At 40.8% G+C, this 23,230-nt stretch overlaps 1 protein-coding gene across 1 annotated transcript in view; it reads right to left on the bottom strand.

Annotated features, from left to right (window-relative positions):
- abtb2b (ankyrin repeat and BTB (POZ) domain containing 2b) overlaps nucleotides 1-23,230 on the bottom strand; it is a 49,049-nt gene that overhangs the window by 10,608 nt on the left and 15,211 nt on the right. The window contains exons 2-3 of the mRNA XM_058408319.1: nucleotides 14,603-14,752; nucleotides 8,067-8,274 (exon numbers count right to left, since the gene is read on the bottom strand). Of these exons, the coding sequence (XP_058264302.1) occupies nucleotides 8,067-8,274; nucleotides 14,603-14,752 (358 nt within the window). The remainder of the gene's footprint in view (nucleotides 1-8,066; nucleotides 8,275-14,602; nucleotides 14,753-23,230) is intronic.

Raw genomic sequence — 23,230 nt, 5'->3', positions numbered from 1 at the left:
ACCTTTCAGCTTTTCTTAGTAGTAGAAGAGGGGCGGAGCTATCAGGTGCTGACGCTGGATGAGAAAACATTTTCAAGATGGCTGAAGAAATTCTGATGCACCAAACGTTTTACGAATCTCTTTTAAATTAGCTCACATTGAGCTATTTATTTTTCAGTTCCCAGAAATTCACAGTATTTCGTTTAAGCCAATGAGCCAATACCATCAGCTGGTGTTTAATTGGAGATGATGAATTCATACACTAGAGAGTGCAGTGCATAGCATAGTGTGTAGATGATTTGGGACGCACCTAGAGAAATGAATATTAGCTTTTTGCCAATGATTTTTAGTGAAGGTGCAAAACATTAGTCTTCCTTGATTCACTTCACTAGCTAACTTGTTGTTATATCACTTTAGCTAGCAGTGTTTAGGCAGTCTGTTAAAATTCTGGGTAACTAAAACCTGTGACTGGGTAACACATTGAAGTGGTTACTTTCCCAGTGGGCTAGATAAGGAATTTGATTTATCCACTGCTGCAGAAGGGGTCAGTGTTTTTAATGTGAAAACAATCAGTTGCAGAGCTCAAACATACAACCCAAACTAGCCTGGGGTTCTAGTTCTAACTGAGAGTGTACAAATAGCTTCTGTGGAGGTTTCACAGCAAACACTTTCTCACTCTGGAACAGATTGTACGATTTACTGCCTACTATAAAAGGATACTTCACCCACACTGCTCAGAGTGCAAGCACAGTGCTGAGCCGTATTCTCTGCATTATTCTTCATTCTGAGTGAAGCATTTTCCTTGTAATATTTTATCCAGCTCAGTGCTCAGTAGCTCATCACTTCAGGTTTATCCCTCAGTGAAGATCTGGATCAAACCCTGTTGCTCCTCATCCGCCATCCTGCAGAGTCCTAAAACCCCAGGGCTACTCAAGGCTAGTTCAGGAGTGTTAGATTAGCGCTGGATCTGTAACAGCAGCCATGATACACCATGAACTTCACCTTTCCCTAATCCGAACATATCAAATAATGATATATGCAATATGAAATATGAAAATATGAAATAATGAAGAATGCAACATTGGTTAGCTCTTAGGGAGGATGTGTGACAGCAGGGACATGAGAAAGCACTGGCAGCTCACGGAGTCTGGCAGACTAACAAGACATATGCAAATGAAGCAGACAGGGTGGAACGAGGTGCTCATTAAGGAAGGTAAATATGCACAAGGGAGATGAGTCCTATCAACAACAGAGGAGGAAAATAACATGCAGAGACACATGAAAACTATGCTTAGATATTGGGGGGGAAAAAGAACAGAAATGACAAAGTGTAAGTTGAAATAGTTTAAGAATTGTGTAAAAGATCCCAAAAGAGAAAAGCTGGAGAAATGTGCAACATGTTTGCACAAGTTGTCTTGCATAAACATTTCTGATTTTCTTACAGGAAATATGAGGAAGCATTAGACCTGTGCTAGGTTTTGCATTTCGGTTACCTTGCATATGTGTACACATGTATAATGCAGGACTGGGCAATCTGATGATATAATACTTACATCTTGACAAACTGCATCACAATAAGCTTGTTATTAGAATATGTTTGTACTGGGGAAACGGTAGCTTAATGGTTCAATAGTTTATATATATATTTGCCTCACACCTCTGGGACTAAGGGGTTTGATTACCACATCTGGCCTGTGTGTGGAGTTTACATGTTCTCCTCGTGTTTCAGGGGTTTCCTCTGGGTATCTGGTTTCCTAAATTGTCAGCATTCGGCAGACATCCTTATCCAGAGTGACTTACTTTATACAAATGAGAAGTTGAAAGTTAAGGGCCTTGCTCAAGGGCCCGGGGTAGTAGCAGTGGTGGGATTTGAATGGCTTTCTGATCCCCAGTCCAACATCCTGACCATCTCTAAATTGTCTATAGTATGTCCAAAGTGTCTACTGCCCTGTGCCCTAAATTCCCTGAGTTCCCTGGGATAGACTCCAAGCTTCCTATAACCATGTGTAAAGTAAGTGCTACAGAAATAGATGAATGGATAGATGAATGGGTGGATGGATGGATGGATGGATGAATGGGTGGATGGATGGATGGATGGATGGATGGACAGATGGATGTGAATGTTTGTACCATATGATCTATTTTTACTCTTCGCTGTGTTCAATAACCGATTTTTGTAAAGGTTGCTTACATTTTCAGCAGCATCTTCTAATGGAACATAAGATGATATATTTATCATATTGCTCACAAAATAAGTTCTAAATGTGATAGAGGAACCCTATGTTTTAGTGTTCTTCATGAAAAAATCAATAAAAAAACATTAAGAATTACTTCTAAGAAACCTACTGAAAATAAAGCTTTTAGAGAGCTAGATTTAACCTGTTTTCTCTGAGTCTACTCTATTTTAAGAGCTGATGTGACAGACTTGTATTATGTACGTGAAAAGATCCTGTAGATGTTCTGCACAGATCTCTGCTGAGTTCTCACTAATGCAAAACCTGTGAGTGTGTGTGCTGAAGATACAGTGCGTGCCATGTTGATGGCTTGTGTGTGTTTTAAATTGGTTCCTAATTTGACCGCATCATCTGGAAAAGAGCACAATGGTTCGCTTGTGTGTGTATATCTGTGTGTGAGAGTAAAAGATTGAAAACAGCGACAGGCACTACTGGAACCATCGGCCAAAACGAGCCGGCGTCCTGCCAATGAGGACTAGCGCTTTTCCATCTCTAAATGCGATTATTGATCCTTCAAAAGCTCTCAGGCTTGGAAACAACTAATCTGGAATTGGCTTTGGTGCAATAAAGCTACTATGTTAAAACCTTTGGCTTTCTCACACTTCCACTAACACAAACTCTCTCTCTCACACACACACACACACACACACACACACAGACATACATACACACACAAACACACATACTCTCTCTCTCTCTCTCTCACACACACACACGCACACACACACACACACACATACACATACACACACATACTCTCTCTCTCTCACACACACACTCTCACAAACACTCACACACACACTCTCTTACACATGCAGATACACACTTTCTCTCACACACACTTACACTCTCTTTCACACACATACTCTCTCTCTCTCTCACACACACACACACACTCTCACATACTCTCTTTCTCACACACACTCACACACACACTCTCTCTTACACATGCAGATACACACTTTCTCTCACACACTTACACTCTCACACTCTCTCTCTCTCTCTCACACACACACACACTCTCACATTCTCTCTCTCACACAAACTCTCTCTTACACATGCAGATACACACTTTCTCTCACACACTTACAATCTCTTTCACACTCTCTCTCTCTCTCTATCACACACACACACACACACACTTTTGATGGATAGTCCACTCTTGTGACCTGCTCCTATCTGAATGAAACTCAAGCAGTGTGAAACTCGAGCTCTTCCAAACACTTCTAACCTTTGCTTTGTTCACTTGCCACAGGGCTACAATGCTATACACGCCGGCCGTACGTGGGCCCCTGGTGCTCTCGCTCACTCAGGCTCTGGGTCACACCTCAACTGCGACCCTCGCATCTGATTCTAGCGCTCAAGTTCAACGCCTTGAAAGCTGAGTCGGTTCCGTGGGCCACATCAAAGCCTGGTCGAGCACAGGGCTCTGAAACCGGAGAATGCTCCATGCTAATTAGCCTCTCCTGCACTCACACGATGCGTGGGTAATGGGGCTGTGTAGTCGGGAGCAGGTCACACTTCAGATGTGTGACTGTGATTAGACCTGAGCCACAGAGACCACATGCTCTGCATGCTCGCTGGATGTTTATAACGTGCTATAACAGCTTCGAGTCACATGTTTCTAGCAGAAAACTCCAGCTGCTTTCACAGCTCTCGACTTCCCCTTTTTCCCCTCGCGCTCTTAAATTTCATGTGGTTTGGCAAAACATGAGGATTAATCCTTCTGTTATTTTTCGACAGAGAAGCGTCGATTATTTGCTTAAAGTTAAGGCTAGACACAAACAGCTCTGAAAAAAAAAAAGTTGTTCAGCGAGAGCCTTCACTGCTGACGAAGCTTCTTTGAGTTTATTCTCTCAGACGTTCCTGAAGCATGAGGCGTGCTTCTCCACACGAGCTACAGCTTTCAGAACAAGGGCCTCTCATACACAAATGCCTTGATCCTATTCAGTGTATTTCTCTCTCCTTGGATTGGCACAAAGCCGAAATATATTCTTGGGTCCTGAGTAAATATCTGCTCTCAAATTTCATCATCAGGGTTTTGTAACTTCTACATGTGTAATGTAACTGAGAGCAAATGCTGGATGTCATAAATAGCACCCAGCTGTCGATTAGCTCGTATCAGACTGATGTCTACACTGCCATCATTACAGAACGACTGTTGGAATGCTGTGTATCTGGACTTCTTAATGATGCTGTTGATCTCAAATGACTTATTCAAAAAAAGTGTTAAGGATTATTTTTCTTCGTACCTGTCAGGTTGTAATGTATAAGTTGATGTACTGCATGGTGGTGCAGTGGGTAATGCTGCCATCTCACAGCTCCAGGGTTCCTGGTTTGATACTGAGCTCAGATTACTGTCTGCGTGCACTTTCGCGTGCTCTGCCGTGTCTGCATGGCTTTACTCTCGGCTCTCTGCTTTCCTTCCACCTCCTAAAACATGCTGCTAGGTGGATTGGATACACTCAGTTGGTCTAGGTGTGAATGAATGTGTGGACGTGAGCATGTGCCCAATCCAGGGTGTATCCCTGCCCCGCACCCAGCTGTTCCCAGAAACTGGCTCTGGATTCAAAGTGGTTTCTGGAGATTGATTGGTGTCGTTCAGCTAACGATGAGCTTAAGGTGATCCTGTATCAGCTACGTGACTGAAAGGCAGAGTGGAGACGGGTCGAACCGGCAGGAAACTCGTGATGGTTCTCACCTGTGTCTTATTAGACTGAGGTTAATTAGGTGTCTTTGTGTCTCCAGGCGTGTCAACAGTAAGTGAGAGAGAGAGAGAGAGAGCGCAAAGAGAGAGACAGAGAAAGAGCAAGAAAGTAAGAGAGAGAAACAACTAAAAATGAAGAAAGAGAGAGTGAGAGAGAAAGAGAGAGAGAGAGAGAGAGAGAGAGAGAGAGAACTGAAAAGCACAGAGCCGTGTGTGTCTGCAAACTAAAATAAAATCGCTGAAAGGCAAAATTAAAGAAGGCCTGTTTGAGTTGTTCCAAGCCTGCCTCTCGTCTCCTCGTTCCTGACCCAACCCAGGAAAGTGTCACAATATCCAAACACACATATCCAAAACATGGAGTAAAAACACAGCACTGGATCCCTTTAGAATAGGAATTAAGTCTGAACTGACACTAATCGTACGCTTCAGGCCATCATTGGGCAGATACTGAGACTGAGTTTGACAGAACTGAGTGTTTCAGTATATTTCTCTGAAATACACTTCAAAACTTTCAAAAATTAGAGCGATGAAGAAACCGCTGCTGTACAAACGTGATCAACAAGCTGTACAACAAGCGTTATTACACATCCTGGATTTCCATACAGCTTACATCATACTGAAAGTGTGGGATCTGAATGGATGTTTATGTAGTTACACACACACGCTTCACTCACAAGAGTCAAATGATGTGAACTGCAACACTGCTTTCACTGGTATAAGATTCACTCCAAATGCTTGAGAAGTGTTTTCAGTGTGAATATGATTGTTTAATATCAGATAAACGCTTATGTATTTATGGAGAGCTGATAAAGATGTTCGACTCGGTCAGCGCTCTGTCAGCAGTCAGCATGTGTGAGCTGTACATCTTTAGAGGCAGACCAGGGGTCAGTGTGTCATCTATTAATTTCAGGCTCTCATTCAGCCATTGACACTTAGCACCAAGAGCTCCTCTTCACCCCCCTGACCCCTCTCTGTCTGCCCTTTTCTTTTTTTTTTCTGTCTCACCCTCCCTCCTGTCGATAACAGACATGCACTCTGCCTTTGGCTGTTGTAAAAATCTGTGTGTCACAGGAACCTCAGAGTATGACAGAAAGACACTGAACAGTGGCGTTACAATTACTGAGCTGTGTCAGGACCACACAGCGTGCCAGAGAGAGACAGAGAGAGAGAGAGAGAGAGAGAGAGAGAGAGGCTGGGTTGAGTTTCAAACAAAGCTTTAATACCTTTTTTAATAGCACTAGAAGCACACAGGGGAATCTGGAATATGGAGCCAGGCTAAGTTGAGGTACTGCCAGGGCTGGGGAACCGGCTGCTTTTTATTCTACTACCACACACACACACACACACACACACATACACACACACACAGCAGCAGCTTTGCTGTAAATCTTTCCTGGTGATGGTGGTTCAGTTATCACGAAGATGTTGAGCTCTTTGAATCGGGCTGCCGCCGCACCTTTGTTGTTTTCCACTAAAGTTTGTTGTTTAGATTGCGGTTGCTGCACAGCCGGCTGCAGCTAACACATGTTATGCTCTGGCCTGAGCCCAATTATCATACATTACATGTGTGTGTGTGTGTGTGCGTGTGTGTGTGTGCGCGAGTGTGTGTGTACAGTGTCTTAGTCGTTAACAAACAGCAAGCAAATGCTAACAGTCATCATCAAGGCCATCAAAGGATCACAGTCTTGAGCAGTCGGTGATCAGGCACCTGGTGTAATCATACATGAGGAAGGTGAATGTGTGCACACTGCTTTAGCGATTCCGTTTGGATTTAGGTTCGGCAATGGCGTGAGCTTTAGTGCAAAATGCTTTGTAATTAGAGTTAGGATTTGGGGTTTAGAGTGAGGTACAAATGACAAGAAATGTACACCATCTGGAGCCTCTCTATTGTAGTAATCTGGAGTCATTAAGCTGTTCTGCTGCTGACAGGTTAATCCCAGCTTTTTTTGGGGAAGAGCTCTACCATTGTGTTCAGGGATGAAAACCTTTTGCCTCTTCTCTTAAGGTAAAAAGAGCAGATGAGGCACAATCTGCTGTAGGGCCTCCTCTTTGGCTTGACATTACCATCCGTGATCCTTTTGTTGCTCCTCTTTAAAAATCCCAGAGCAAACGTCCAAAGAATCTGTGGAAAGGGTTACGTCGAGTTTACCTGCTTTCAGCGCTTGTGCTGCTCTTTTCCTTACAGCATTATGCTGCACACACAAATGTTTCTTGTGTTTATTTTCAATGAGTACAATGTGCTGACAGATAACATGCACCGACGCGTGCTGATTTCACTCCATTAAATAAAACGTTTACCAGAAGTGAACTTTACAAACAATACAAACGCTTGGCAATGCATCAGCCAATAGGAGGCAGAGTGGGGGGAGCTACAGGCTTTTACATGAACCGAAATCATTTCACATGAAACTAATTTTATATGAGTCACTGTATTGTATTGTATTGTAATATAATGTATTGTATTTGTATGTCTCTGTATGTGACAAATATATTTGAATCGTCTGATTGATTCTGACAGGAAAGTATTGTTAGCGTATTTAGCTCACGGTGACCAAGCACAAGAACAATAACACACCCCCTTTTCCATCGATTTCAATAAGAATAACTGTTTGATGGACAACATGAATTAATTCCTGCACAATTTCACTCTATTGTCCAGTCACATGTTTGAACTGAACTGAGTTCTGATGGCATGTACTCTGCCATGTCCATGCATCAGCCAATAGGAAATGTTGTAGGCGGGGCTTCAGTCATACTAATTAGGATTTGCCAAAAAATAAAAATTACACCTCAAATCAGGCTTATGATGCACTATAAATGCTGAAAAGTATGTGTTGCCTTGAGCTGAGTGAATGAGTGCAGGTTTCTCTGCGTACGGGACGTCCTCTGTACCTACCGTATTTTCCACCCGAGTGTTACAGCAAACCACCTCAGAGAGAACCCCACTAATCTCATAATTGAATGAAGTCCCACAACAAAGGCACAGAGATGAGGAATTAAGGAGCTCTTCACAGCTCCACTATATCATTACCATCTCTAAAATCTCCTTCAGGCTATGTGGTTTCTCCCACTTCACATGCATATGAATAGAGCCATCAGGTGTTAATTAGTGCAGCCTAAAGGGGAAGAGGTGCTCTGGGACCTACCTCTCTTTGCTCAGGGCCATTCTGGGTGGCTCCAGGTTGGGATTCTCCATGGACTCCATCTGAGGGCAGCGCAGGAAGTAGTAGAGTGTGTGTAAGGCATCTGGAGACCAGGAGACGTGCTGCTGGCGGACATGGCGAGCCGGACTGGCTCCGACCCGCACCGAGCCCAGGCGCTGCATGTGGTGCATAGCCCGTGACACCAGGTCACCTGATGAGAGGGAACAGAATATAGTCACATATCTGGGACATCATAAATAATACACACATGTCAGTGTGTCATTCACAAACTATTTAAATATACTACAGGTTCATCCATTTATGTCAATAATACATTATATTTACAGGTCATTTTCAATTCAGTTTGATTTGTATACCACTATTAAACATGGACATTGACAGTGGTGCTTAGGATAAACTACTGGAGATGATATGAGGAAGAAAACTTAAGAGGAACCAGAGTCAAAAGGGAATCCATCCTCATCTGGGTGACACCATAGAGTGTGATCATAAATATTTCCCTTCTATAACTGTGTACTATATTGCAAAATCTGTAACCAGGAAATCTATCCTAGTTTTAAGAGGAAGTCTATCTGGCTAAAGATATCAGCTGTTCACTTGAGTTCAAAACTGTTCGCATCGATTCTGATATACACCATGGTACATCATGTTAGAGACTACAGTACATATTTTTGTAAAGTACTTAAATACACGTGGGATCACACACGTTGCTAAGTAAAGTATTATTTTACTTTTCGACATTAGTTCCCACGATAAGCTTTCAACAAAAGTGTGACAGTTTCTCTTGTCTAAAGGACTATTCGGGTGGTTTAAGATTTCCAGACATATGTCTGTTAAGTAATGTTGCCGGAGGATGTGTGTAGTAGCTATGATCTATTCGCATGGGATAAGTGATGTACATGTGTACACGTTCAACATTCCAAGCATACCGGCTATGCTTCTTTTTTTAATTGCAAAATGAATGTTTTATGTTTATCCAAACCAAGGTGAACATAACATGTATGTAGTCTATACTGTACCTGTATTAGAAGCCCGATTTTCTACTTACACCACTGTTTAAAAGTGTGGGGTCACTTGGAAACTTTCTGGTTTTTCAAAGAAAAACCCTCTTTAATCCATTTCAAAAGCAGAAAATGAATCAGATGATTTTTACAGAAAGATCGTTGTCACAGAGTGGCCCATTATCAGCAACCATCAGTCAATTTCATGTTTTTTTGCTAATCCTATTTTATATTCATTTTATAATGGTCGTGAGTTTGAGTCCCAGCTGCCACTGTTGGACCCTTGAGCAAGGCCCATAACCCTCAATTGCTCAGTTGTATAAAAATGAGATAAGGGCGTCTGCCAAATGGTAGAAATGTAAATGTTATAAGGCTTATCGAATATTAGAAAATTCTTCTGCAATTGTGCTAGCACAGCTAAAACGTTTATAATCTTCTTTATATAAAGTCTTCTTTAGGATAGTTTAGTATCTGCAGCATCAGAAGTTAGTTGTGGGTTTGTTTACAGGCTCAAAATAGCCAGAAAAAAACTTTCTTTATTTTCATGGTAAGGACTTATCTTCCCATGCCGTGAACTACTCCCTTCATAGAACAGTGCAAACTGGTTTTAACCAGAACAGAAATGGGAGTGGGAGGCCCTGGTGCACAATGGGAAAACAAGGAAATTTCCAAAATGATCCCAAACCCAGATTTTTTGGTTTTTTTATGACAATTCTTTCTCAATTTTGGCAATATATTGTTGTTTTCCTTTCGCTAAACAACTTTTTGTTGGGAGATGAGAAAATGGCACTTTTTTGTGCACTTTCTACTAAAGTAAAAGTTCAAATCATCGTTTCTTACAGTAATTAAAACAGGCTATATTATTACCTTGGAGAATTAGTTAGAGTTTGTTATTTAAAATTCAATATTTAAAATAAAGTAATCATATAATATATGACTATGAGGTTTACAGGGTATTTAAGATATTATTCAGAGTAAACTTGAAACTATATACTATATACAAGTTCTAGGATTTGTTCCAGTTTAACCCAAAGTGCGTGCACAGCTTATACATGGATGTATAAATGTATAAATGGCTGTATACACCGATATACACTGTATCTTTAGGATATTTCTGGACAAGGGCATTCATCGCTGTAGCTGACTTTAGTTCATTAAGCCTGTCTGTTTTCACCTAATACATAATGATAACCGAATAACAGCCGGATGGACCACAGCTCTTTATCTGACCGCAAGCTAAATATGGACTAGTGCTTCAGAATTGAGTAAGTGCCAGGACATGGTGATTAGATAAAAAGGAACAAATCCAAATAAGGCTAAGTGTTGTGCACCTTCCAGTTGTCCCACCACACTGATTACTGAAATCTGATTGCATCGAGCGGAACAGGTTAGGTATGTAAAATTAGCCTCTCAATCTAATCAGAAATGATTCAATAAGCATGACGTGAAACCTAAGACAACGAGCCTGACATTGAACTCTTCGCAATACACACTAAAGCTATGAAGTTACTTCATAGTGGGCTTTAAAATCAACCCAGCAGACATGCAAAAGAGAAAGGTTTTCTTCCATAACGTTCAGATCAGAGCCAACTGCACACACCCAAGGTTAATTTCCTCTCCTCACTCTGCATACTGTTTGAGTCCACATCCAAATTCCTGCATTAGCATTTGGAAAAAAACTCAAATGGAAAATTAGTTGGTTTTTTTTTTTTTTTTTTTTTTTTACAGCTCTGCACCGTACCGCTCATTAGGACAGAGGATGAGTGTTTGAGCTCTGTGAGACAGTAAATCTTACAGGCAGTAAATCAGGACCTGGTTAAGGAACCACAGATGGACCATGAAAAGCATTTTTATAGATCAAGAAACACAAAAGATGCAATTAATGAGTGCTAGGCTACAACACACGTAGTTTCCCGTGCGCAGACGCTGTGGGCCGTCTGGTCCGTATGTGAGAATGAGTAACAATAGTTTGAGGTAATTATCCCATGCTTATTTTGTGACCTGAGTGTGTGGGTTGGGAGAAGGCGGGACCGTCCATTAGGAGCCTGAAGACCCCACTTGTAGCTTAAGGAGCTTCTTTGTGTCATAAGGTGGCCTTTATAAGGCTCCCGGAGGAATTATAAAGCAATAGGGCCTGCTGTATTTCCTCAGTTCGACCATATTAGATCAATTCTTTGGCTCAGACGTAATACCAGTTAAAATGTGAGGTATTTCCTGTCCCAGCTGTCTCACCAAGCAACAAAACATTAACATACAACAGAATGGTGCAAGATGTTGACTAGAATTGCCTGTATACTTTAAATCTATGCGGAAATCAATTACATTGTTGTCTCTTAATCTCGTAATTATTTATCCGTATCTGATTCATTTTAAAGGCTTTGATTCACAGCTGCTGTGGGGTTAAGCGATACGTTTATATTTAATCAGGCATCATAAATTTCTTGTTAAATTATTTCTAATCATCACTGCAATCTTTTCTGGTTTATTTTGGGACTGCTGTATGCTCAGACTTTGTTAGAATCATGAACTCTGCAGAGTGTTGAGGTACAGCCAGTGAATAAGCAAGTAACTCCATTATAACATGCTGTATCCCAAATGATGTACTACACACTGTACAGGTACAAGGAAAGTGTCATCTCAAATAGAACACTGAAGCTGTAGATTAACAGACGTATGGGAATCAATTCTGAAATCGAGGCAGTCCTGTGATGGCCTGGTGTCCCGTCCAGGAAATAAGTGCTCCGGGTATAGATCCAGGATAAAGTCAGAAGATGAATGAATAAATAAAAAAGATCCAAGTAGATGTTAATATGGTAAAGTTTGCTATAAAAAGAGCTAACAAAATATCACTTAAAAAATTCCAGTAAGGTAGGAATAAAAAGAATAAGAATAAAAAAGCATGATGTATCTAAATATAACTTTTAGTTCTGTGCAGCAAAAGAAGATACAAAGCTGAATCATCACAAACTTGTGTTAGAGATTATACTGGATTCCAGCATGCGATGTTTGGCACCGAGGTGGCCGAGACTCTACAGATGCTCCACTGTATGCCACTGCCCCAGGCAATGCTGCCTAGTACTGCCCGGAGCATGTGTGTGTGTGTGTAGATGGTGCCAGGGCAGACCACTGAAAGCCATCACAAGGAGTGCTTTCACCCAGCCTCACAGACTCTCCTGTGCTTCTGTACTGTTCGCTCAGATGAATGTGCTCTTGTGTGCAGGTACAAACAGCAGAGTGTCCTCACGTTTTGCAGGAGGAAATAGAGCCCTAACATCAGTAAGCTTGAGCCTTTTCCTGTGGAACGCTGAGTAAATAGCCACAGACAGGTAGGGCAGCCAAATCGGGAAATAACTGGGCATCAGACAGAGTCTTAATCCACTGGGAGGAGATGATGTTTTTATAATTTTGTTAATGTAAAGAATAAAGTAGCTGGAGTAACATTTTCAGGGGACGTGTTATGCCACCTACGATATAATAAATAAATAAATTTATTTAATTTTAGTTGCATTTAAGTTAACGGTACCAAAGGTTCTTGTGTTTCTTGATATAGGAAAAGTGCTAAGAAGAGGTTAGTGACATTTTCTCTGTATTTTAATGTCATATAGTTTTTTTATTAAGCTTGATCATGTGCAGCTTCCACTGTGAACTTCGTGATTCAGCTGGTACTATAAAAATCATATCACATTAGAATTAGCTCATGAATATAAACATACTGCCTGTAACTACTGTCAGACCCACTGTTATAGAAAACTAATCAACCCCTTCTGACCAATCAGATTTGAGAGCTTTTTTCATCATGTTATTTACAATAAATTGCTATGAACAACCATAAAAAAACAACCTTCACAAACAAACTAAAGCACACACACAATGTTAGAAAACACACATTTAGGTCTGAGGATGTGAAGACAGGTAAGATTAGACGCTTTGACCCTGACTTCTCCTATCCTAACCTTTACCTTCTATCCAGCTCTGCAGCACTCAGGACTTCCTGTCGCACTGATCACTTAACAGTGGCTCTTCCCAGGCTCAACACACTTCACCAAATTTTGCTAGTAGAACCTGATCTCTCCTGGAGTCTGAGAGTTTTTCATCGTTCATTCACATGCACCCAAACATCCCCCCTGCCTTTCTCCCTTTTTATCTCCTCCAGCTCAATGTTTAGACAGCAAACACATCTCTATCCTCCTTCTAAGGAACTGACATGAGGAGTGTTTGCCAGGAGGGAGGAATAATAGGATAATCTGCCTGGAAAGATAAATAACATTCATGTTATCACCTTTCCCACATTCACTCCAGCGCAAAAAAACAACAACCGGTTAACTGCCCTCTGCACATTTCAAGCATGAGCTCACTGCTGCTTTGCATCAGTCAAAACATAACAGCAGCTTAAGCTATGAAGCAGAAACTCAGACACTACGTGAATAAACACTCCCACCGTAGTGAGAAACCTTATTGTATAATGATCCTATATATTGTATAAATATCCTATAATGATGTTTTTTTAATGTTCCAGGTCCCTGCTGCCAGAGCTCAGATTCGTAAAACATCACCATGACAGAAGGAAGAGACGAGACAAAGGAGGATGAACGGGGAAATGCAAACAGACATAAACACAGACTCTGAAATTCTCTTTAATGGTTTGGCTCTTTGTTGTTTCAGCTTGAATTCACAGCTCTAATCTTCATTTTGTTTGGTATAACAGTTTTGAATCACTGGTATTCATTAAGGAGGTATCCTTTCTTTAATACCTTACACAGAGACTGGAGAAAAAAACTCCAGTTGTTCTTTGAGCAGATGTTTATTTAGGTTAAGTAGTCTTTATTTGTCACATATACATTATTGCATAGTGAAATTCTTTCTTTGTATATCCCATCTTTGGGGGTTGGGGTCAGAGCGCAGGGTGGGTTTTAGGGTTGAACCCCAATCTTTCAATCAGCGACCCAGAGGCTTTTGACCACTTGAGCTACCACTTCCCCATTTAGTATTTTTGTAAGGAGTCTCAAGTGTCACCACTTAATTCATGTTGTGTTATAGTTAATTCTATCAACATGTACTGTATTTTCATATACATATATATATATATATATTTAAATGCTGAAACTCCTCCTTAACTCAGGCTAAAGGGAGCACAGGAATATAGTATGAAGAATGAAGATATAGAATGAAGCAGTGGGACTAGTAAGGCATTTTATTTTGGAACCAGATAGATAGATAGATAGATAGATAGATAGATAGATAGATAGATAGATAGATAGACAGACAGACAGATAGATAGATAGATAGATAGATAGATAGATAGATAGATAGATAGATAGATAGATAGATAGATAGATAGATAGATAGATAGATAGATAGACGCAGTAAAGTGTTCAGGATAGAGGAGTTTGAGTGCAGTACTTTCTCTGTAACATGACAAGCTACATTTGTTTGGACATGTCTTCAAGACCCAAGTGATAATAGAAGCGAAGTAGCTTTGTGAACTTTAAATGTTACTAGAAAAGGTTTAAAACTCACTTAGTTCAGAGATGCTGCCTACACAGGTGGCCAGTAAAGACTGCTCCAGTGTACGCAGCTCAAGCTGGGCGTACGCATCCTCTCTGCTCTCCACTCCGGCCTGCTGGCCCTCGGTGTACGGGCTGAAATACGCCGGCAGGGACAGCACACCTACAGAGAAAAGACAGAAAGAGAGAAAGATAAGGATAATGTGAAATTCAAATGCATACATTTACTTCACTCATTTACGAGATGAAACATGGCTGACCTGTATATGATTTATTTAGTGCAGTGCCACAATCCTGCTTCATAAGCACCGACCATACAGGAGTGCCATTAACTTTTACTGTTGGATTTATACACAGTGAGTAATGCAGTCATTGCCTTTATTGCCAAATGCATAAACTATGTTTTATAGTCTAGTTCTTCAAGGCTCTGAATGGAAGAAAATAGGACACGACCAGTCCCGACAAGTCTCAAGTCATCAAGGGCTGGAACTGGGAAGAGCCAGCTCATATTTGGCATTTGGCAACACTAAACGGATGAAATAAACTGATAAAATAAACACAATCCTGTTCTTCAACTGAAAAAATCTGATTCTATACTTGATATTGGGCACTAGAAAAATATTTAAGTGTGTTTTTTTTTGTTCTCACTTGGGTAAGAAAATGCAATGTAGTAACGTACAACCGTTGGTTTGGTTTTCCAAGTAAAAGTATATGAAAGTTACACTAAAAACAGGGTTGCCATGGTGGTGTTTTTATTCCAAATCGAGCTAACTTTTGGGGATGGCTTATTTAAGGCTAGTTTAAATGAAATTAAATTAAGAATGAAGTCATATCATAAGCTATGTCAAACAAAGTGAAAGTGTAAGTGCAGATGATGTATCTTTGACATATTTCATACATATTGCATTGATTGGGAGATGGAATGGCTATTTTTGGAGTGGTTTTGGAGAGTACCAGATGATGACAAAACTGGGGATCTTGCAAATCAGAAATGCTTGTGCATGTCCACTGTGACCTTGTTTGTCTCACTCGTGGAACAAGAAAATGAAGAAATCCATGTTTCTCTTTTGCCTGAATGTTTTGCTCTGTTTCAGATCCTTTTTTTGTGGTTTGTGAGATCTGGCAACCCTGAATAGATGTCTTCTAGAAGGTCCCACCTCAGTGTCAAGCACTAATGGTGCAGTGTGGTGTTTTTTATCTCAAATCAAATCCATAAAAATCTATGCAGGATTAGCAGAGAAAACAGCACAGAGCAGCTGACTCAGTGTGTGGTTTTCTACAAAATGTAAACTGATAGCTTATAACAATGACACTGCTTTTTAGTAAATATTCTGATTTGCTCCAAATGGTGAGATCACAGGATTTCAACATCACGGTAAGCCGAGAAACGCGAAGAACAGTGTCGGTTTGTGTTAACTCGATTGCCACACAATTGTCTGTTTTATGTAACGTAGAAGAAAACACTGAGCGAACCCAAACGTGTTTTATTATGTTTATTTGGAATCCAAACACGGGGTCATAAGTCAAAATGAACCCTCTTGCCTCTATATTGTTCCTCCAGGGTATAATCTTAGCTAACACTTACACAAAGCACTGACCACTACTTCCTCAGTCTAAAAGCAGCTCTGACTCTTTGGGTTCCTATAAACACTAGCATTTACTTAAATCTCACAGCTGGACAGATCCATTCCCACAGTCCAGTGATGGGACTTTCCCCAATATGTGCTGACTTTTGTCTAACTGGAAAGACTGGGCTTCTGATTGTCCTCGCAGCTCCACCCTGGGCATCTCTGAGCCAGAATGAAGTTCACTCCAATCCTCTGCCAAGTTCAATGATTGCGTAATAGCAGGCCATGTTTTATTACAGCTAGTTTATCCTGGAAAACAATACCATTATATAAATCATAAACGTTTCCAAAACCTTTTCAATCTCTTGCATCGAGATACTTTTAGCCTGCTGTAAGACCAGTACGAGCTGTGGTGTAGTTAGAAATGTTCTCTGTGCATCCCGGTGGGACTGAAAACACACGCTTTCTTTCTATAGCACACACCCTTTGAATTCGGCTAATTATGTTTACGAGTCGTTTCTCTATTTACTCCAGCGTGGTCTTAAATAGCAGCTTCCTGTCTGCTTTTCATGTGGACGACCAGAGTTAAGCTCGAGCTCGGCGTACGCTTAGGAAAGCAGCTCAGTCCCACTGAGAGGAGATTTCACTCCTGCACTGGTGCACACTACATCCATGACAAACCTTTTCTTTGGCGTTTAGCATTAACGGGGCTGCCAAGCTAAAGGAAACAGACTGAGAACTCTCACCATGCAGCAAAAACAAAGTAATATTGTAAAGAAAACCCAATGAGGATTTATGTGTAAGGACAGATCTAGCTTGTAAGAAGGCTAAATGTTCCTGAAGAGAATTTTCATTGGCTTGCTCAAGATATCCTCATAGATAAAGTTCTTTCGAAACAGGATTGCACTGAGTACAGATGCAGAGATATGATACTCTGCACCAAATAAGAGGGTGGACACAGTATCCCAAAGGAATCCTTCACAGTTTTGAATACATAAAAATAAATCTGCACTACAGCAGTACAGAATCAGTAATTCTGCCATCCCAGGGTCATAAATTCCACTGGATGGGGATAAACGTTAGCTTACAGTAAACAGTGTCTTTTACATTCTCCACAGTCAACATGATTTACACTCATGACGTGGTATTTATAGCTGAGTGCAATACAGCTCTCTATATCACTACTACTACTACTACTATTACAGTTCTATTCAAAGCAAAGGAACTGCTGGAACATTTCCTAACGTTAACGGAGGACGTTGTACACAGGTGGGCAAATATAACAAGCGTGAACATCTGTGCTATGAATGAAAATCTTGGATAGTCTTAAATAAATCACTGCTTAGACATGAAATGAATAGATACCTGAAATAAAAGTCGATTATTATTAAGTTATTATTAGTAGTATTATTAAAAATAGCCATACAATTAATAGACTAATGCTATAAACTGCTTTGCAGTTAGTGAAAATGTGTCATGTCTTGTTAATAATATAATAATTGTTTACAAAGTGTTGTATATAAGAGCATGAAATGTTGAGTTTAAGGGTATAGGATGCCTTTCTCTTGCGGTGAACTGCAAATGAGAAACATGTTGCCTCGATTAAAACCACATTGGCCGAGTCCACACACACACACACATAGACATTCAATTAGAAGCGGTGGTGCTTTTACAAAAGATCAAAATGTGAAAATCAGCCCACCACCAATTTGTCTGGTTTCACAGGGTACGACCTTTAACTGTGTGTGTCCACAAGCAGAGAGAACATGGCCGAGGAATTTGCTGACAATCGGCATCGGCCACAATGGACTGGATTGCTCCAGGGGATGCACATAACCTTACCCTGGCCTAAATAAATGCTGTTAAAATCTAGCAACAATCCAGCTTAGCGACACTTTATTACACATGCAGTCTAAAATCCTACAGGTGTTAATAACATTGTAATTAAACATTTTAAAGGTATCTGCTACACAAAAAAAAGACTAACAAAATATTACTGCAACTGTTCCTAAGCATATGCAAAATGTTGCATCAAAATTGTAGAAATTTTTTTAGAATCATGCAGCCAGTCACTATAGAACTATACCACAGTGCCGAATTCTTCAATCTGATTGGTCAGAATGAGTTGATTCGTTAGGTTCAGAAAGACGTTTTCTCTCCAAACCGGAGAATCATGGAGGCTGGTATGAGGAGTACATTTTCTAGCTTTTATACAGTAATTTAACCAGAAGTAATTGGTTTTATGGACATTAAAAGTAGTTATAAATGGATAAAAAATACAATGTGTTGTTTCAATAACTGGCTAACTGTAGTGGTATAAGAGGAATAAAACACTGCAGGATGTGCTGTTATAGGAAAGTAATCAACTTAACTGTAACAGTAATTAAGGTGGCTTACACACTAGCCATGTTTCCTGTGCTGTGTCCCTGAGCCTCTGCAGCTTCAGTCCGGTTTCAGACTCACTCGATTCTATTAGACTCTGGTGTATTTGTGTTAATGTTACATCATCACAAAGAGACTCACCATATCTTTTGTTATTTTTTGTTATTTTGGTGCTATTATATGCAGTAAGGAATCTCATCTCTTCTGTGACCCACAGTGTTCCTCTGCCACTTATGATACACTAGTGATGTCATCATTAGTACACATGTGCAGGTTACTTAACTTCCTGTACAAGTCAGAACCAAAGTACAAGTTCTGTTCATATTGACAGGAATCGCAGCACATTTCCTGTACAACTGAATCCACTTCACCTCCTACAGATCTCACTTTCGGTATCACGTTGAGCTTCCCGGTCCACATGATTAAGATTAAGAATAAACTGCCAGTGTGAAAGTCCTCTCTATACTTAATGACACTATCGCACTGTTGATTACTTTCCTGTAATGGCGTCACTGTCTTTTACTCCTACACTAGTGAAGGCCTCCTACAAAAACTCTTAGAAAAATCTTAGAAGCAGCTAAAATGATTCGTACTGCGTTCAGGAAGGCATGCCATAAAAATAGCATTTTCTTTCTTTGCTATGGGAGATCACTGGCTGGATGAGGATGAGAAAAATGTTTAGGGAGCATCTCTCGTGAGTCCACACCCTCCCTGCTGTGTGCTTTTCCCACAACCTGTTTACTGTCCGAGACAAAAACAAACCAACAGATTTAAACACTTTGGTCTGCTGAAGAAAATCCGCAGAACGTTGATGGAGTGTTTTTGAATTCTTTAATGGAAGAAAATAAAATTCCAAGCGATTAAACATGGGAAACGAGGAGGTGGTGGCTGTTTGTGTCCTGTAACACTTGTTTAATGTTTTTACAGGATCCAGGCTTGCTTTCTCAGCACTCGCTCACGCCACACGTTGTACAGTGTGCATTCTTGGAGCGTAATTGGTCTGGCAGCAGTGTTATGTTTGGTCTAACATGCGCCTGTTGTTCCTGAATGTATCAGTGGGTGTTAAGTGCAAGGTCTTACTCCTGTAAGACCCAGGAGACCCCTCGGCTCTGATGTCTGAGTGGGTTTGTCGGAAGGCCACCTGCCTGTGTGTGAAAGCAAAATCATTCATTCATTAGGCCAAACCCAAACGCCTCAGAGTCTGATCTGTCACACAGGACCTGCCTTTATGAAGCCGATTGTTCACAGCATGATTAAGACACCCGGTCGTGTTCAACACCCACACCAGCATCAGGAACAATGTAATTCACCCTCCAGATGTTTACTAACACATAGCTCACTCTAACGGAATCTGAAAGCATGTTTCCTAACACGTATGCTAACAGCACGCTGTCTTAAACTGGCACGTGATCACTGATAGACAGGCACTCTGAAGCATTAAGAGAAGGCAGCTCAATGCTCACACCCTCTTCACCCATCCTCTCAGAGATAGAGACAAGAGGCCAAGCAGGAATGCGTGTGTGATAACTTTAAAATGAACAGCTGTGGCTGTAGGTGAGGGCGGTGGTCCTTTTAGCAGTGGCTAAAAATAAAACAGTGTTTATCTAGCCTGGCTTAATGAGTGCAGCTCTTATCGTTAGCAAGTCAGCCAGCAGGCTCTGCTCCATTCACAAGTGCACTTCACACTAATTAATCATAATGTGGATTTGACTGATGACCGGAAAGGTTCTGTTCGATGTTCTGAAGCACATCAGTGGACCATCATTAAAGCAAGAAATCATAAAACAAGAAATGGCATCATTTAATATACATAATACACATTATATATAAACGTATAGTAAAAAAACATTTATTGCAGAGGGAACACTTTGTTGGTTTTGAATGGTTGTTATAGGAATAATGATATTATGTTTTTGATTAAAAACGCATAAATTATAACCTAGAATGTTTAGTTAATTCGAGTAAATCTGGAACCTGTCAAACTCCATTTCCACTTCTCACTTACTTCAAACAACTTACACTTCTTTAAAACAAGCCCCTTTTGTACAGGCTCCTAAGAAACAGAGCACTATTACACACCGTACACGCAGATTTTCGTTTCTGCCGTGCCGTGTTTGTGTGGCCCTTTTAAACTTTCGTTGTGGTGGGAATATTTGCTCGCTCTTTCCCCTCTCAGGACAGAAGGACTTTTTTGTTTTAATCGAAGTCCAGCTTCCCTTCTCCACTACGTAACCTTTACAATTAGGAGAGAAACCACAAAACTGGCTTCAGAGCAGCAGTGAAGGAAAACTTCCACCGGCTGCACTACACCATGTCTGATGTAGCACGCTGGGCGGAGAACACTAAGCTAGTCACCTTGAAAGCATAACGTATCCATTAATGGAGAACGGGCACAATCGAGCCGCTGTTCAGAGTGGACTCTGAGTGATGGAAGTAAGGCAGCTCGGACCACAGGCTGATGGGATGGAAACTGAGCATAGTGACATGTATGTGTTTTTATTCTTACACACATCTAGCATGTGCTGTTTGGGGCGTGTAGGGTAGACACCCATGTAATATAAAAAACAAAATGGTTTCTGTTTAAAGGAAATGTCTTTAGGATTTTCCTTGAATCGGGACTTTTTTTCTGACTTAATGTGTGAGTCATCATTGTGTTTATTGTTTCCTCTATTCCAGCTCAAAAGGTCAGTCTCCAGTGATACAAAACATCTGGTCATCCCCAAAACAGGTGAAGCTCAAGACTCATCCTTAGTTGAGTGAATTTTCTCATCTGGATCCTGCAGACTTGGATCTAAGAGCTGCTGCTGTAATCAGAAAGACTTCTCAGTTCTCACAGTGTGACCCGACTGGACATCTTTTTAACACACGCAGTACAACTAAGCATAACTTTACTGTTCAACTAGATACTGGATTGATTTAGAAACTGGAAGAGAATAAGTTTCTTTCTGAGTCTAGTTCCTCTCAGATTCTTTTATCATAGAGTTTTTCTTCTCTGTAATCATGTATCAGGGAGTTTTTCTGACCATTACCATTTCCAACGTACTCCTTATGACTCATATAATAATATTAACAATGTTTTATAACTGTCACAGTTTTCTGCTATTTTAAGAATAACAAGCAGCATTTTATACTTTACACTTAAGGAACCTTTCTCAAGCGTCTTTCTTGCAATTATCATCTCACACTGAGAAAATAATCAAGCATAAAACAGAAATGAAATCAATAACACAGAATGTTCTGGGTAAATGTTCTAATCATACAAATGTACCCGTAAGCCATTAAGCTACAGAAAATCCCCGAACGATCATAGCGATCATCCGGATATCAAGAAATGATTGGTGCAATTCTGTTTTCTTAGAATTGCTGGAGTGGCTGTCCTCCATTTTATAGTGGAAAACCTGGTAGAAGGCAAAGTCCCAAACCTCACTTTCCTGGCAGAGTGTCTGTGATACCCAAGCCAATTACCCTGTGTCTAATATACTGCCTGTAATTACAAAGACCCTTTCTTCCCCCAAATGATTTCCTTCCATCTCATTTATGCTTTTACCTGCTTGGCACAAGGGGTTCGCCTTATAAAATTTGGCTTTAATAAATCCCTAATCAGAGATCATCAGAGAGAAAGTGGAGGAGTCTGAGCACAGAAACAGGTTTTTTCTCTGAAAACACACAGCTACTCAAACACGGTGTCATGGTTTCCAGTCCTCGGTGCACAGAGGCGTGCAGATGTGAAAAATGCTGCATCATGACCTTTAACCCTAACACCTTCATGAGACACCCAATCTCCCTTACGCCACTGCAGTCATCAGGAGGAAACAAGGACCTTGAGGCATTCAGAAGAACAAAGCTTCTTTGTTGTAGCCCACCCCACTTTTCATTTACTCAGATTGCATTGTTTTCCCCAGTGTGCCACACCAGACACGTGTTCAGCCCTAACCTCTGATCGTGGGTTCCTCTAATTCAGACAGTATGTGCAATTTCTATTTGAGACATCCAAATACTGTCATTACACTGGAAATAGTGAGCAGAACAATTATCAATGAATAATCATCTCACTGCCAGTGGAAATGTTTACTTTAAGTTATCCCCCAATTCCTGAGTGCAAATCCTTCCATTATTGGCATTTCTTTCTACTGGATTTATAGCACAATGAGCAACTGTAACAAATTCAGCTTAGTCTGAATGCTCATGTCAATATGCCAACCTGCATGAATCTCAATAGCATGTCCCTGCAGGAGGACTTCCAGGACAAACAGCATTTAGATGCCATGCTGATCGAGACCTAGAGGGCATGTCGGCACAGACGACAGCCTGCTGCTTCTTTTTTTACTCTAGGAAAGAAAAAAGAGCCATGCAAACATCTCAGTCAGGCCCATTAACTGCCTGTTTGAATGTCTTCCTCTTGGGGAATGAGACACCTGTCCCAGAATTCCACAACTCTACAAGACATTGTTTGCATCACTGAGGTTTTCCTTTGTCCCTCCCCCACGGACTCAGCTGCTGTTTAAGTACAGACGCCTTGAAACTTTTTCTTTAAAACACGAGCAATACTCTGAGCATAGTACCATCCGCATGTCCTCCCCCTCAGTGTAAACACAACACTGTCATTCAGATACCAGTGTCCAGCCACACCCCTTCAAGGATACTTCGACAGCATGGAAACTCTCTGGAGAGGATCAGACCGGTGCAAACCG

The sequence above is a fragment of the Hemibagrus wyckioides genome, linkage group LG14 (assembly GCF_019097595.1).
Source record: "Hemibagrus wyckioides isolate EC202008001 linkage group LG14, SWU_Hwy_1.0, whole genome shotgun sequence".
NCBI lineage: Eukaryota > Metazoa > Chordata > Actinopteri > Siluriformes > Bagridae > Hemibagrus > Hemibagrus wyckioides.
The sequence above is the reverse complement of the archived record's forward strand: the minus strand, read 5'-3'. Positions and strand labels throughout refer to the sequence as shown.